Consider the following 16,194-nt stretch of genomic DNA (forward strand, 5'->3'; position numbering starts at 1 on the left):
TAGATGCAGGGTTAGGCTGATGTGTCCAGGCCTTTGGGGGTGGTGCCCAGCACCCAGAATAAAATAGATCATTTGGGGAGAAAACTTCAATAACTCCCGTGAGCATTCCTTGCTGCTATGACTTGCTCTGTTGAGACTTTCTTTAACCATAACCTCAAACCTTGCTGATGCCGGGTTCCTGGATTCCAGAGTCTACCCAGTCTTTTTCTGCTGCTATGACTTACATTCCCTGATTGCTTACTTTGGTAATGACCCTGATTGTTTGCCTTTAAGTTGTAGCTTGATCCCTTAGAGTAACTCATGCCAACCTGTGGTCTGGTAACTAATGTTCAACCTTGGCCAATGATATTGTGCCTGTGTTGATGCACTCAACTCTACTTGTGCCCCTGTGGACACTTTGTGGGTCCCCCAGCTCCACTGGTACTCCTGGCCAGCCCAAGACTTCTTTCTCCAAAGGGAAAACATAGGTACACAGAGACTAAATTATTTGTTTAGGGAAATAGAAAAAGAGCTAGAAATTTAGCTGGGCCAGAATTAGAACCTTCAGATCTCATTGCATCTAAAATACAGTAATCAGCAAGACTTCATTCTTAAATAAAATGTTGTTTTAATAAAATACTGCACATATATATTTTTCTTTTCAAAGATGTTATGACCACGATGGTTGGTGTGAATGGTATTATATGTGAACTATATAATTAGTAGCAAAAACAAGGACTCTCAAATAAATAGGCTTAAACATTTTTAAAAGACATATTCTGCAAATCAGCTGAGACTTGACAACAGGCAAGGAAGAGCTGGCTTTTCCTCCAAGAGCACTCTTGGTTGGCTTGGGATAGAGAAAGGAGTCATATTTACCCTCTAGGAATCAAAAGTAACATTGGAGTGACCTTCTGGAGAGAGGAATCCTTCCTTTCCTCTCCTTGCTCTCTCCTCACCTTTTTGCCCAAGATTTCAGAGCTTGACTAAACCATACAAAAGCACTACCCTAGAGCTGCCTTTAGGCATCTCTGTGTCCAGCAGGATGTAGAGCCAGTGGAAAGTTCTAGGGAAAGCAGAGCTAGGCTGACAAGGAGGAAGATGTAGTGTGATAGAGAAGCTGACTATATCTGAATGCTCTGACCCAGCACAAATATAGGTCATTGCAACCATTCAGAAATCCTGGTAAATGCAAAGACCATGGATATATAGTAGAAACATAGAAGAAGCAGAATTACCCCATTAACTACCTATTAGTTATGCTTTAAGTTGGTCCCCCACTATTGAGAGTCCCTTACCTAAAAATTCAAATATAATCAAAGTGATTTAGATTTTGTGTAACATAATTTGCATGAAATGCAGGATACGAAGAAGTCTTTCTTAATCCATTCTTCTTTCTCTGTCAAATCCACTGCTCCTTTTCCTTTTCTTGTAAGGATGGGGACAGGTAGAAAATCCTGAGCTGGGATCCCCAGCCTGGGATTGTGAGCTGGCCCTACCTGGAAGCCTTGCTTTTGTGTATCTAAAAGAAGAGCAAGTAAGTCTTCAGGGGAAAAAAAAATCCAGAACACCCCAACTAACAGATAAGGCTTTCTCAACTAGCCTTATTAGCTTTTTTTTTTTTTTTTAAAAAAAAACCAAAAACAAAAAAACAAACACCCCACCCAATACAATTAGAATTGCAAAGGAGGAAGGGGTTACCTGAGCTGACTCTAGCACCTCTGGCCTCAAAATGGGCTGGCACAAGACCCTAGCCACCTCGATGGTTGGCACAGTCATTGGCTTGAATACTGAAGACTCCACATGCCTTACAAAGACTTCTTGTCCGGCTGGTCGAGGACCCGGGCAAGGCAGTAGGGGATGAGGCTGACAGATGCCAGGGGCACTGCTGCACTCTTGCAGAAGGACAAGGTGTAGAAGATCAGCTCAGTTTGGGATGGGGGTTTCAAAGAGTCAAAGAGGTGCAGGAGGATGAGAGAGACCACAATGCAGCTGAGGCGGAATGGGAACCACTTGCTAAGCTTGCCCTTGCAGCTTTCCCTGTACATGCTGGAGTTGAGAGCCACCCCCAGGCCAAAGAGGGTCCCCACATTCTTGAGAAGGCTGGCAAAGGGTGTGGTGTCAATGTGAACCCATTCTGGCCGCTCACACCATCTCCTGGCTTTTTCCAGTGTCCACAGGAGGTCCACACCCAGCCCCTTGAGCAGCAGGTAAAATCCAATGGCAAAACTGAACAGGAAGAAAGTAATGAGAAAATATTTCTTGAGGCTGGCATTGTAGATGCTCTGGATGTGGCGGAAAGTTTCAGCAACAGCAATGCCTGCGTGGAAGAAAGAATGACTGTGAGCAATAGGGAAGACTCTGGACCTTCAGCCGCAGAGGTGGGGAGTGTTTGGAGCAATAGGTGACATATGGTCCATCCTGCCATTGTGGCATTAAATCACAGATGCTAGATTAGAGAGTCACCTGGTTTATTCTCCTATGTGACTCCAATCTGTCCTTAGTCATACACTCTTTCAGATGGAAGAGTCATGTCACATACATTCTCCCATTGCATGCATGTTTTCTGTCGGGGGTCCTCATGTTTCTACTTGAATACTTGCAGAGGTAGAGAGCTCACTCCCACTCGGGCAGCCCATTTCATGTTTGAATGGATTTGATTATAAAAAATTCTTCCTTGTGCTAAGCTGAAATGTGTCCCCCTCTAATGCCATCTGTTGGTCTTCGTTATTTCTGTAGGAGTTAAGTTGTAAAGCTACAGCCTTTTTATAAAACACATCTGAAGACAGTCTCATCTCTAACCTAAACATTCTCAGGTCTTTCATGTAACATAGCTTCTGGGTTCTTCCTCAAACATGGCACCCAGTGGTAAATGCTGCATTATTTTGTGGTTGTCATGAAACCATTACCTCCCTTGTATTCAACACACTTCTTGTAATGCTGCCATGTTCTGCTCTTACCCATCTCTAGGGGGAGAATTCTACAAGTTCCCTAAGATCTTATATTCCAGTACCTCCCACAAAGTAAAGTTTCTAATACTTAACCTAAGTCTTTTCCGCCCCTTCTAAATGGGATCTAAGAAAATACAAGTATAGTTGACTTTTGAACAACATGGATTTGAAGTAGGAGGGTCCACTTATATGCAGATTTTTTTGATAAATATATAGAGCATTGTAAATGTATTTCTCATCCTGCTGATCTTTTTTTAAAAAAGATTTTATTTGGGGATCCCTGGGTGGCTCAGTGGTTTGGCGCCTGCCTTTGGCCCAGGGCGCGATCCTGGAGTCCTGGGATCGAGTGCCCTGTCAGGCTCCAGGCATGGGGCCTGCTTCTCCCTTCTGCCTGTGTCTCTGCCTCTCTCTCTCTCTCTATCATGAATAAATAAATAAAATCTTTTTTTAAAAAAAATGTATTTATTTATTTGAGAGACAGAGAGTGCGAGCCAGCATGAGAAGGGGGGAGAGCGCAGGGAGAAGCAGACTCCCCACTGAGCAGGGAGCCCCACATGCGGCTTGATCCTGGGACCCCAAGATCATGACCTGAGCTGAAGGCAGCTGCCCAACAGACTGAACCACCGAGGTGCTCCTGTTCCTGCTGATTTTTTTTAAAGGATTTATTTATTTATTTATTTATTTATTTATTTATTTATTTAAAAGAGAGAGAAAGGGAGACAGAAGAGTGAGAGAGAGCACAAGCAGTGGGGCAGAGGGAAAGGGAAGGCCAGATGCTTTGCAGACCAGGGAGCCTGATGCAGGGCTTGATCCCAGGACCCTGAGATCATGCCCTGAACTGAAGCAGATGCTTAACAAACTGAGCCACCCAGGCGGTACACCCCTACTGATTTTCTTAATAACATTTTTTTAAAGATTTTATTTATTCATGAGAGACACACACACAGAGAGAGAGAGAGAGAGAGAGAGAGAAACAGAGGCATAGGCAGAGGGAGAAGCAGGCTCCATGCAGGGAGCCCGATGTGGGACTCGATCTCCAGGACTCCAGCATCATGCCCTGAGCCGGAAGGCAGCCGCTTAACCGCTGAGCCACCCAGGCATCCCTTAATAACATTTTCTTTTCTCTCACTTGCTGTATTGTAAGAACACAGGATATAATACATATACAAAACGTGTGTTAATTGACTATTATTATAATCAGTAAGGCTTACAGTCAACAGTGGGCTATAAGTAGTTAAGTTTTGGGGAAATCAAAGTTAAATGTGGATTTTCGAGTGCATGAAGTAGGGGTCAATGCTCCTAACCCCTGCATTGTTTAGGTATCAACTTATTCAAAATTCTGAACCTAGGGGCGCCTGGGTGGCTCAGTCTGTTGAGCGTCTGCCTTTGACTCAGGTCAGGATCTCAGGATCCTGGGATTGAATCCCATGTCATCTCCCTGCCCAGAAGGGAGTCTGCTTCTCCTTCTCCCTCAACCTCTCCCCCCTGCTCGTACTGTCTCTCAAATAAATAAATAAAATATTAAACAAAACAAAACAAAATTCTGAACCTATAAGAAAGACGAACTGTAAGTCTGCAAATTAATTTTACCCAAATTAATTTTACCCTCTTTACCCAAGTAAAGAGTTTTTCTAGGACACTGTTAATTTGTCAAATTTGGTAGATTCCCTTAAAACTAAACTAAGGGCTGTGGTGCCTAGGTGGCTCAGTCAGTTAAGCATTCAACTCCTGATTTCAGCTCAGGTCATGATGTCAGGGTCCTGAGATTGAGCCCGATATCTGGCTTCACACTCAGCGTGGAGTCAGATTCATTTTCCCTCTCCCTCTGCTCCTCCACCCACAATAAATAAATAAATAAATAAATAAATAAATAAATAAATAAATCTATCTTAAAAAAAAAAACAAACAACCTAAGCTAGGGGTGATTTCCAACTGAAGACCAGTAAGAAATAAGGAATATGAAAGTAAGGAAATTTCAAGATAATTCAATTGGGTAAGTTAACTTGATGTATTGCAACTTTTCTGAAACATATTTAATTGTGTCGATGTGGGGACTCCTGTAGAAATGAATAGTTTCACCCACCCTTAACTTTCAACCCTCTGAAGAGCTAACAGCATCGATTACATCCATAACATGACTGGAATGCTGGGATTTTCATTCCAGTTAGGGAGACATGGGATAGGAGAGGAGGAAGGGAGAGAGCCAGAGCAGCTGATACCTGACAGGACTCCAGCAACAACCTGATGGGGGAAATGAGCAGCAAGGTAGATTCGGGACAGACAGACGTTCAGCTGCACGGCCCAGAATCCCAACCACAGAAGGATATTCAAGCACCTGCAACAGAAGAGGCAGTCATAACAGAACCCAGACACACATCCTTTAGCAAGAACAGCCCTGGCGGGAATGCTTGAGTCTGACAAACTTAGGTGCAGTCAGTGGCATTTTTGTAAACTGAAGCCCATACACAAAAGCTCAGAGATGACCGTGTCACTTGGTGAATCCTTGCACATGTGAAGGTTAACCTCCTGATTTTATATGTGTATAATTTTAAGGATTGGCACAGTGGCTGCATGCACAGAAATTCTCTGTAGTAGGAACATCTTATGTTTCTTTTTTTGTAACCTGGACAAGGCGATTCTTTGGTTGGTCTAGAAATGGGATTTTATTGAAACCCTGCCAGTACTACATTATCTGATCATGGAAAGTTCCTTTCCCATGTCAGGCCTTGTTTCCTTATCTGTAAAGTGAGGGGTTGCACTCATAGGTCCATTCCAGCCCTGACATTCTGTGACTCTAACGTTTGCCCTCAGCAGAAATGCCACAACTCTGCTCAGTACCAACCCAAGAGGGGGTGGGCTAGCTGTGGGGAATGTGAGGAAGAGCAAGTGGTGTGTCAGGTGCAGAGAAAGTCACCTCCTGCCCTCCACCGCCCACACCCCAGTGCTGATTCTTACCGAAATCTGTAGGTTGGCCTTTTTCTCCCCCGAAAGATAGAAAGGGTGGATGTGACCATCACGTAGTATACACCTGCTGTACCCATGGCATGACCAGAGGGACTTCCTAAAGGGTGAGGAAGAGATTAATGGATGAACTAAAGGTGAAAAGTCTCCATCTGGGACACTTCTAGGGGTTGTCCTGTATCCATCCATCCGTCTGTCCATCCACCACCCATATTTCCATCCTTTCATCCACCCATCCACCCATCCTGCCATCCATCTATTTATCCATTTAGTCATTTATTAAACAAATATCTATTGGGCTCTTACCACCTGACCAGAACTGTAATAGGCTCTGGAGTGTGTGTGTGTGTGTGTATATACAGTGGCAAGTAAAACCAGAGAAGGCCCCAGCTCTTATAGTTAAATACAGTCTAGAAACTACACCAAGAATCAGGATACTGAGTGTGTAACTGCAAATCAATCTGGCCTCCATCACTTCCTCCACTCTTGCTACTCACTCTGTTCCAGTCTTACTGGTCTCATTCCTCTCCTTTAAACATACTTCCACCTCAGAGTCTTTGTGCTATTGATCTTTCTGGCCAGAAATATTTTCTACCAGAAATTTACTTGCTAACTTCCTTGGCTCCTTCAAGTTTTTGCTCAAACCTCTCCTTCTCAGGGAGTCCTACCCTGACCATCTTACTTAATACTTCAACCAATACTTCCTGATCATTCTATCCTGAAAGATAGAAGGTCTTGAGATATGCCACCCAGATTCCCTTCTAGACTGAGGAACTTATTTTTCCAGCTGTTGAGAATGTGGTCATGGATGGCCCTCAGCTCTCATCCCTCTCTGAGCATTGCCCTGGACTAAACAGAGCCATTTTGATCAGGGTTACCATCTCCCCAGGGGCAGCCTACACCCAATCACCGCTCTATATTGGGGCATAAGGGCCTGATTCTCCTGACTCGATTCAGGGCAAACTCTGAAAGGCCGTCCCCAGCTTCAGAACTCCCCTGTAGGAATGGCTGAGACCAAATCTGAGTTAGACTTCTCCTGCCCAGTTGGCTACTGTTCCTTCCTTCCACATGCGTTGCTCCTGCATGCTCCTGTTGCAGACAGGAGCAATGCATGTGGAGTATGAGCTCCTGTGTGCTAATCTAATCTGAATCTGCTTTCCAGGGAATGTTATAGATAAAGCCTTGCCTTTACTTTTCTCCTCTTCTTCTTCTTCCTCCTCCCCCTCCCCCCTCCTCCTTCTCTGTTCCTTCCCCCTCCTCTCCTCTTTCTATTCTTCTTTCTCTTCTTCATCTTCATTAATGTCTTCTGATATCCTATATATTTTACTTGTGTATTATGATTTTGTATATTGTGTGTGCATGTGCATACACACACCATTCAAATTTCAGCTGCACAAGGGCAGGAATCTTTGTCTGTTTTATTCACTAAGGTACTCCAAGTACCTAGAACAGTGTCTGGCACAGAGTAAGTGCTCAATAAATAACATCTGAATGAACAAATATCCTCTAAAGTGAACAAATTGTTTGTGAGAACAAATAGCTAAGGGCCATGCCCTAGTTTGGGAGTCAAGGTTAGGGTCCCTGAGGAAGGGATGCCAGCATGAGACTTAAGGGTGAGTGAAGGGGTTGGATATTCCAGTGTCTACTAAGAAGGGAAATCTATCATTTGATTGCACAGCTACTTGTCCAGGCCTCAGGGAAGGATAGCCAAGGGCTTAGGCTTCTACTGCTTTCTCTCCCTGGACAAAGGGCCATAGTACAGTTACTCTCTTAAGTCCTTTGCCCAGAACAGTACCCTTGTCTCTCTGGATTAGCAATTTAGGTTCTGGAAATATTGGCAGATTTCTAAAGTAGCAGTAACGTGTTATTCAGGGAGACCTTCTTGAATTAAATTAAATGGAGTTGTACCCGGGACACCTGGGTTGCTTAGCGGTTGAGCATCTGCCTTTGGCTCAGGTTGTGATTCTGGGTCTGAGGGTGTGATCCTGGAGACCCAGGATCGAGTCCCACGTCGGGCTTCCTGCATGGAGCCTGCTTCTCCCTCTGCCTGTGTCTCTGCCTCTCTGTGTGTCTCTCATGAGTAAATAAATAAAATCTTTAAAAAAAAAAAAAGAGTTGTACCCAATTGAAGACCATGATTAAAGCTTGAAGGAGTGGCTCTCCTCATGTCCCCTCAAAGACAGCTTTGTCTACAATGAATGCTGATAGGTGGCTACAGTGAACCAGGTCCACCCAGCTTCTGTCTCAGGGGCTGGGACTCTCACCTGGTCCAGTTTCACATGTAACTGGAAATTGCTTTATCAGTGGCACAGAGGTGTTGCTATAGTAGTCGGTGTCCATGACCCACCAGTATGGACGCTGTCCAAACAGAATCCTGTAAAAAAGCAGAACCAGTATCTGGAGTTACTGAAAGAACCCCTTTAAAAAATTATTTAAATTCCATTTGCCAATATATAGTATAACACTCAGTGTTCATCACATCACATGTCCTCCTTAATGCCCATCACCCAGTTACCCTGTTCCCCCACCCACCTTCCCTGAAAGAACCGTTTTGTCTGAAGCCCACACTTCTGAGACGAGAGAGTCATTTGAGGAGAAGATTCATGTGATCCTAAACAGAAAACTGTTAGCTTTGGCTGCCTCCAAGAAGAGGAACTGGATGGCTGGAGAGCAGTAAGGGAGGGAGACTTTTTCTGGTACATCCTTTATATAACTTTTGAATTCTGAACCATTTTGATGTATTATTTATTGAAACAGAAATAAACCCAAGATCCTAAAAATCCATATTAATGGGGACACCTGAGTGGCTCAGCGGTTGAGCATCTGCCTTCAGCTTGGGACATGATCCCGGGGTCCTGGAATGGAGTCCCACATCGGGCTCCCTACGAGAAGCCTGCTTTTCCCTCTGCCTCTGTCTGCTTCTCTCTGTGTGTCTCTAATGAATAAATAAATAAAATCTTAAAAAAATACATATCAATGGAAGCTATGTGACTTTTTTTTAAAACCTCAGTAAGAATTTGTCCTGGAAGGACGCATACAGAACTACAGTTTGCAACTTGGACTTGTAAATCCTGCCAGGTCCCTATACTCTTTCTTCAGGTCTCAGAGAGTCTTGGGTATCTTCTGACATCAGAGAATATGCCCTAGCCCCAGGAACAAGCACCATCAGGAGATATGGCCTCTTTGCTGCAGGAATTGCTCTGTGTAGGGACATAGATAGCTTCTGGCACTCACTTTGTATCCTCTCTGCCTTGGAGCAGGGTAACTCAGGCTTCCCTTTAAAAGTACTAGATACGTTTTTGTTGTGGAAACAGGTGTCAAGGGTCAGTCCCTCCAGGGGTGAAATAGTGATTTTTCACCGAAATCAGACAGCCACTAACTCTGACCTGCGCCAACTCAGAGAAAGTCCATGGTTCTTCAACTGAGATCAGATGTTTAAAATACACTTTATCTGTTTAATTTTTAGGGTCATGCTGTTGCATAGGGGACATTACAGACGAAAATTAGTAGATTTTTCAATAGAGGTTTCAGAACCACATCGATATGCCTTGAGCCTCTCAACCCAAGACAATTTCTTTTTCTTTTGGACACTAAAGGATGTTATTGTTTATGGCCAAAGAATATTAGAGCTAGAAGGGTCTTCAGAATCACTTGACAGTAGACATAGATAGTTTAGGGATGGTAAAGGTTTTAGCTGGCCCAAGCTCTTTATTTTCTAGATGAGGAAATAGAGGCCAAGCCACTAATGAGCTAGAATCATATGGTATTGGCTGACAATTGTAAAATATTCAGGATTTTCGCAAGCTTGACCCATCAAAAGTGGCCCCAATAGGAATATATACACCAGAGAAATTGACAAACATTAAAATTTGGCTTCCTCCTGCTCCCTGAAAAAGTCAATTTGTCAGCAATGAATACAGCATAATCCTTAAGAGCTTTGCCTCTGAAACTAGCCTGTCTGGCCTTAAAATGCTGCCTCTGCCTTTGAACACCATGTGGATCTAGTTCTGGTCCCTTATCTTAATGGCTCTGTCTCTTCATCTATAATACAGTAGTAACTACCTCACAGAAAAGCACTTGGCACATGGCCTAGTACCTACTAAATGTTCAATAAATGTTAACTAGAATTATTATTAAGCTCCCAAGGATAATTTAAGTTTACAGATTGTAAGACAGAAACTCAGAGAGTTGCTTTGACTTTCCCAGGACATACAGCTGGTAGGTGGCCGAACAAGGGTTAGAGCCCAGTTCTTTGGGTTACTTCTCCTTTCTCCATGCAGTGGGTTTTTAAATTATATACTTGTTTCTTGTTTTCATACATCATCTTTCATACACCTATCTTTATGTTACCTATTCTGCTTCAAAGTAATACAACTGTGCTTTTTGCTTATAGCCTATATACTTTAGACTTTTCACTAAGTCCGGCTGGCCTTCCATCCATATGAAATAGCCTTGCCTGTATCTTCAATTCATCAACAAGATTTTCGCTGTCTTCCCTCTTTAGGTAGATGATCCAGAGTCAGGAGGGGAGTAACCTGTGGCTTCCCGACTAGCGCGGAGAAGGCAATTTCCGATGGACAGACATTTCCAGAGAGAATACCAGCCTCTTCCCTTGCCGATCTCCTCTCTGTCTGGCTCTTACTCACCACTTAAAGACGAGGTTGAGCCAGTCTCCAATCACAGCTACCCAGAGAAGTTTGATGCCCACAGCTTCACGCAGATGGAACCAGATGGGAAAGAGGACATAGAAGGCATTCCTGAGGTCTGCAATCACTGACACCAAGATGAACCAATCCTGAGAGTCCTGGTAATTCACCTGGAGGTAGTGCGTTGACTGGATTCCAAAGTCATGGAGCACATCCATTCCTTTCTCCATCCTTACTCCCTGGCTCCTCAGGCAGCCTACAGCTGAGCCTTTGCAGCTATTACAGACTTGGTGGAGATTGCTCTGCTATCAGCCTGCGCCTTGCCCCTGTTTTTATACACTCTGTATCCAGTCTGCAGGTCAACCCAGCCCTGATCTTTGGACTCAAAAACCACTTTTGTCTAAAATCTATTGATCAAAGGTACATCACCAGGAGGTTGATGCAAACATGTTCAGGGTGATTTACGTAAAATAGAAAAACAGGCACACAAAAACAGCCTGATCTGCCATGTACTTGGCAGGGCCAATGATTAACTTTGGCATGCTACTTGATAGTGCAAGGGCTGCCCTCCTGGCTCCGAAACTGGGCCGGAGACATAGGACAGAGTCTAAATCTGCCATGGTTCTTGCAAAGACCCTGATTTTCTGTCTGCAAGTGCACTTATTTGAGGACAAAGAAAAGTCTTGGTACCCTAGTGAGCATGTTTTAAACATATTACTTTTAAAATATGCCAAGTTCGGGGCACCTGCATGGCTCAGTGAATGAACATCTACCTTTGGCTCAGGTTGTGATCTCAGGGTCCTGGGATTGAGTCCTGCATCAGGCTCCCTTCAGGGAGCCTGCTTCTCCTTCTACCTGTGTCTCTGCCTCTCTCTGTGTGTCTCTCATAAATAAAATGTCAAGAAAATATATTCGCTAAGTTCTATTGTACTGGGAACCATCACCTTGCTGGTCTATTATTAACTGCATAGTGTCTGTGAAGTGCCTCTGGTTTGGGAGATCAAACCTTCTTCCTAGTGTTGATTCTATATATTTTAGGGCCAGGAAGTAATCATCTTTGAATGCACTGATTAATTCATGCAATGTCCTCCAAGTTAGGACCTTTGGGGTTTTAACACATAAGTTTAAGCAGTAGAATGAATGTGTGTTCATGCAAAAACAATGTAATGAATATGTGGTTCTAAATAATAAAACTAGCAAATTGGTGACTGGGGACTCTGGAAAGGACTACTGTATTATTTTAAAGTGTATTAGAATGTAGCTGAAACTGATGTTACGTAATGAAACTAATCTAACATTAGTTTCAGGTGTACAACATAGTTATTCAACATCTCAGTGCATTATGCTTTGTTCACCACAGTATAGCTACCACCTGTCACTGTACAACACTGTTACAGTACCATTGACTATATTCCCTGTGCTGTACCTTTCATTCCAGTGACTTACTCATTCCATGAGGTCTGGAAGCCTGTATCTCCCGTTCCCCTTCACCCATTTTCCCCATCCTCTCACTGCTCCTCCTCTTGGGCAAGTATCAATTTGTTCTCCAAATTTTTGAGTCTGCTTTTTGTGTTTGTTTACTCATTTGTTTGGTTTGAGTCTGCTTTTTGTGTTTGTTTACTCATTTGTTTTGCTTTTAAGACCCTACATATAAGTGAAACCATATGATATTTGTCTTTCTCTGTCTTATTTCACTTAGCATAGTACCCTCTAGGTCCATCTGTGTTGCGACAAATGACAAGATCTCATCTTTCTCTGTGGCTGAGTAATATTCCTCTATGTGTCTCTGTGTGTGTGTATATCTTCTTATTCATTTCTCTATCGTTAGATAGTTGGTTTGCTTCCATATCTTAGCTATTGTAAATAAAGCTGCAATAAACATAGGAATGAACATATCTTTTTGAACTACTGTTTTTGTTTCATTTGGGCAAATGTCCAGTAGTGGAATTACTGGGTGGTATGGTGTTTCTATTTTTAAATTTTTGAGGAAGCTTCATAATGTTTTCCACGGTGGCTGCACTAATTTACATTCTCACCAACAGTGCTTGAGAGTTCCTTCTTCACCACATGCTCGCCAACATTTGTTATTTCTTGTCTTTTTGACTTTAACCATTCTGACAGCTGTAAGATGATATATATATATATATATATATATATATATATATATATATATATATATATACACACATCCCGGGATCCCAGGCATCCCGGGATGTATATTTTTAAAAATATTTATTTATTAAGTAATCTCTACACCCAATGTTGGGCTCGAACTCACGACTCTGAGATCAAGGTTCACACACTCCTAGAGCTCTGAAGGGAGCAGGGGGCTGACTCAGGTAATGGATTGACATTTTCAAAGATTAGAGCTAGTGGGAATAAAGTTTTTTTAAAACCTGCTTGGAGGGATCCCTGGGTGGCGCAGCGGTTTAGTGCCTGCCTTTGGCCCAGGGCGCGATCCTGGAGACCCGGGAACGAATCCCACGTTGGGCTCCCGGTGCATGGGGCCTGCTTCTCCCTCTGCCTATGTCTCTGCCTCTTCTCTCTCTGTGTGTGACTATCATAAATAAATAAAAATTAAAAAAAAAAACCTGCTTGGATTTCCCATGGGTTAAGTCCATATTGCCTTGTAAGGGGTGGATCGGGGACAAAGAAAAGAAACTCAGAACTAACAAGCAGGTAGCAAAGGTTGACAACATTCCATGCTGGAAATGATTACAACGTCATCCAGGAGGTATGATCTGGAGTCTCACCCCACCTCCCCTGGGCTCCCACCCAGCTCAAACAGACTCCAACTGCCCTTGACCACATTGGCTCTGCTGGTCCAAGCAACCCTATATGGGTACCTCTAGCCTAGAGAGCAGGTAATGGAGGTGGCGGAGGCTGTGAGGGTGCTGCAGGTGAGGCACATACTTAGCAGGGTTGTGGAGGGGGGTGTTCTGCATTGTCAGGACTGCGAGGCCTCAGGCAGGAAACCCCATCAGAAAAGATGGTCCCTTCCTTCTACTCAGATAAGCTTTCCTCGAAAGTATTGAGTAACTATTGGGGTGATCTCTGGGGACTGGAGTTTTTATGGTCTGAGGTGAGTCAAGGGTGAATTGGGCATATCCCCTGACAAAGTATTCAAAGGCCACTGTCTGGGTCTCTATGGGGCTGCCAGGAGCCAGAGCCTCTGAGTCGGGTAGGGTTCTATCATGTGCTCAACAGATGGGGAGCCAGTCGAGAGCCCTATCTTCTGGAAGAACCACAGAGAGAATGCTTGTGCTGATAATGAGTCATGATGGAGTTGATAACCCATTCTGGGCATACTGGCAGCCTTCTGGCAGGTTGCCCTCCAGGAAGGGGGACCCTCTTGGTCAGAGCAATTGTGTACATCATGAGATCATTTGCTAGTTCTTACCTTCCACTTTCCAGCTCCTTCCTGCCACCTCCAGTAAATTTTTATCATGTGCAGAAAGAATGAGGCCCTAAAGATACCTGAGCCTGGTAGAAAGCTGATTGAAGAGAAATTGTAGAGTTCTCAGATTCTCAAAAGATTTGAGGATATTTGAGGTGAATACTGTGGACAGAGTATGTGAGTTGCTAGAGATTTGGGTGAGGATCCACTCACCTAGAGACCTGTCTTCTAGAGGCAGGGCTCCATCATTTCCCCTAACTCCTGTCATCTTTCTTGTCAAGAAGTTCTCTAGTTTAACTCAACAAACATTGCCTGAGCCAAGCGCCTCACCTGGCTCTCTGAGGATTCAAAGTTAAATCCCTGTGTTCTCAGGGACCTTGACAATATAAGTGGGGCAGAGAGGCCAGGCATTTAACAGCTACATCAACTGGAGGATCCTTAAATTAAAGCTGAATCCATGTGTACAAATATAAATGAGTTCTTATTATTTTGTCCTCAGTAGAGATGACTCAAGACTTACTAACGCCCTCTGGGAAAATGACCAGCTGAATCTGGGAAGCAATGACGATGGAAAATTATAGAGGCCCCCCCTTTTTTGACAGGTACACTAGCCGGGCACTCCTCAGGCACTTTCTCCACAAACAGAAACTCAAAGGCTTAGGGATCTTGGTTTGGGAAGAACACGAAGGAAAGAGGCCAGAAAGTACAGTCTAGTCTGTTTTTAAATAAGCACAGCTGGTTCCAGTGTCCTGGCACCTTCTTCTCCAAGAACAAGATTGACTCACTCACTCGAACAAGTTTATTTGCCGACAGGAAAGTAAAGAGGAAAGGGAGCCAAAAATTTCTTACCAAAAAGAAAGGCGGACTTCACCTGCATCCAAGTCCTCTATTCTTGTGGGGGCTCTGGGTTCTGTTGAGGAAGGAACTGCCTTTGCCTAACTCAGCTGTCATCACTAGAGAGGGTCCTGTCTGCACACGGTAGCAGAGCTGTGAAACCCAGCTTCCATCCAGGGCCTTGAGCAGGGTAGACTTCTCTGAAGGATGACAGCTCAAACTGCATAAGATACAGTTGTATTTTTAAAAAATGTCTTTGTTTTGGGGGCACCTGGGTGGCTCAGTCAGTTAAGCATCTGCCTTCGGCTCAGGTCATGATCCCAGGGTCCTGGGATCGAGCACCCTCATTGGGGTCCTTGTTTGGCATGGAGTCTGCTTCTCCCTCTGCCTCTGCCTCCTGCTCCCCCTGCTTGTGCTCTCTCTCTGTCAAATAAATAAATAAATAAAATCTTTTAAAAAATTAATAAAATGTCTTTGTTTTCTTTTTTTTTTCCTACCAAGTGACCAATGGGGGTAAGGTGTTTAGGGGTAGACAGTAGACACTGGGCAGATTGACTCTTGTCACCTTTTTCAGTGAGTGACCCAATTCAAACTTTACGAAAATATGTTGGGAAAAGCAGGTGGAGGGAGAGGTGAGTTAATCATTGTTAGTGGGTGAAAATGGCTGACTTATCTCTGGCATGGTGAGAAAGTTCAGCTTTGGGACCTTGGACTGTGCATCTATTGACCAGGTGGGGGGAGCATGGTCCATGTCTCAGGATGGGCTGGACATTTTGTCCACAGAAAAATACTGGAGGGCATTTGCTTCATCGTAAACAGTTAACTCCCCACTCACTGCCTTCCTCCTGCCACTCCAGGGTCTGCCTTCTACCAACATCAGATCAATCTTGAGAACCTTCTGGAGGCATAGACAGACCATCCTTTGCCTTCCCGCATCTTCCTTAACCATCCTCCCCAGAGAAGCTCTTGTTCCCTCCAGAGAATATCCTGTTTCCACAAATGGTCAAGCAGCCCCCTCACCGCCAGATGGTAGACAATTTTTCCACTCTTCATTGACCCTTTGGCAGTGCCAAATCATGCAGGCCCTTGGGACATATTCTTGCCCCTAATTAGATCCTTCCTGCCCGGAGTTAAACTTCGTTGATGGTGCACTGCAAAGGCAGAGGCAAGGGAACAAAGTCTCTAATAGTGGTCAGAACTATTTGCAGAAAGCTCATTTTCCCCTTTATTCTGGTTTGTACCTCAGAGGCAAAGATGGGCTATCTGAGGACAGACAGGAAATGTGACTCAAGCTAAGGATCCAGCCCCAACCTGCCAGCCCTCCTTGCTTCTTCTCATGGATTCTTTGAAATTCTTTGAAAGAATTGGGACAGAGGAAAGAAGGGGAGGGAAGAGGGAAACGAAGTCCTATGCAGCCAGAGCTCAG

General features: G+C 44.0%; 1 protein-coding gene across 1 annotated transcript; it reads right to left on the bottom strand.

Moving 5' to 3' along the window:
- Positions 1-587: 587 nt before the first annotated feature.
- G6PC1 (glucose-6-phosphatase catalytic subunit 1) lies at positions 588-11,064 on the bottom strand. Its single transcript, XM_025987131.2, has 5 exons — positions 10,538-11,064; positions 8,156-8,265; positions 5,886-5,991; positions 5,150-5,265; positions 588-2,299 (listed from the first exon to the last, which is right to left on the bottom strand). Exons 1-5 carry the CDS (start codon positions 10,765-10,767, stop codon positions 1,788-1,790), a joined length of 1,074 nt encoding a protein of 357 aa, XP_025842916.1. The 5' UTR covers positions 10,768-11,064; the 3' UTR covers positions 588-1,787.
- Positions 11,065-16,194: the final 5,130 nt, after the last annotated feature.

This window comes from Vulpes vulpes, chromosome 2 (assembly GCF_048418805.1).
Source record: "Vulpes vulpes isolate BD-2025 chromosome 2, VulVul3, whole genome shotgun sequence".
Taxonomy (NCBI): Eukaryota; Metazoa; Chordata; class Mammalia; order Carnivora; family Canidae; genus Vulpes; species Vulpes vulpes.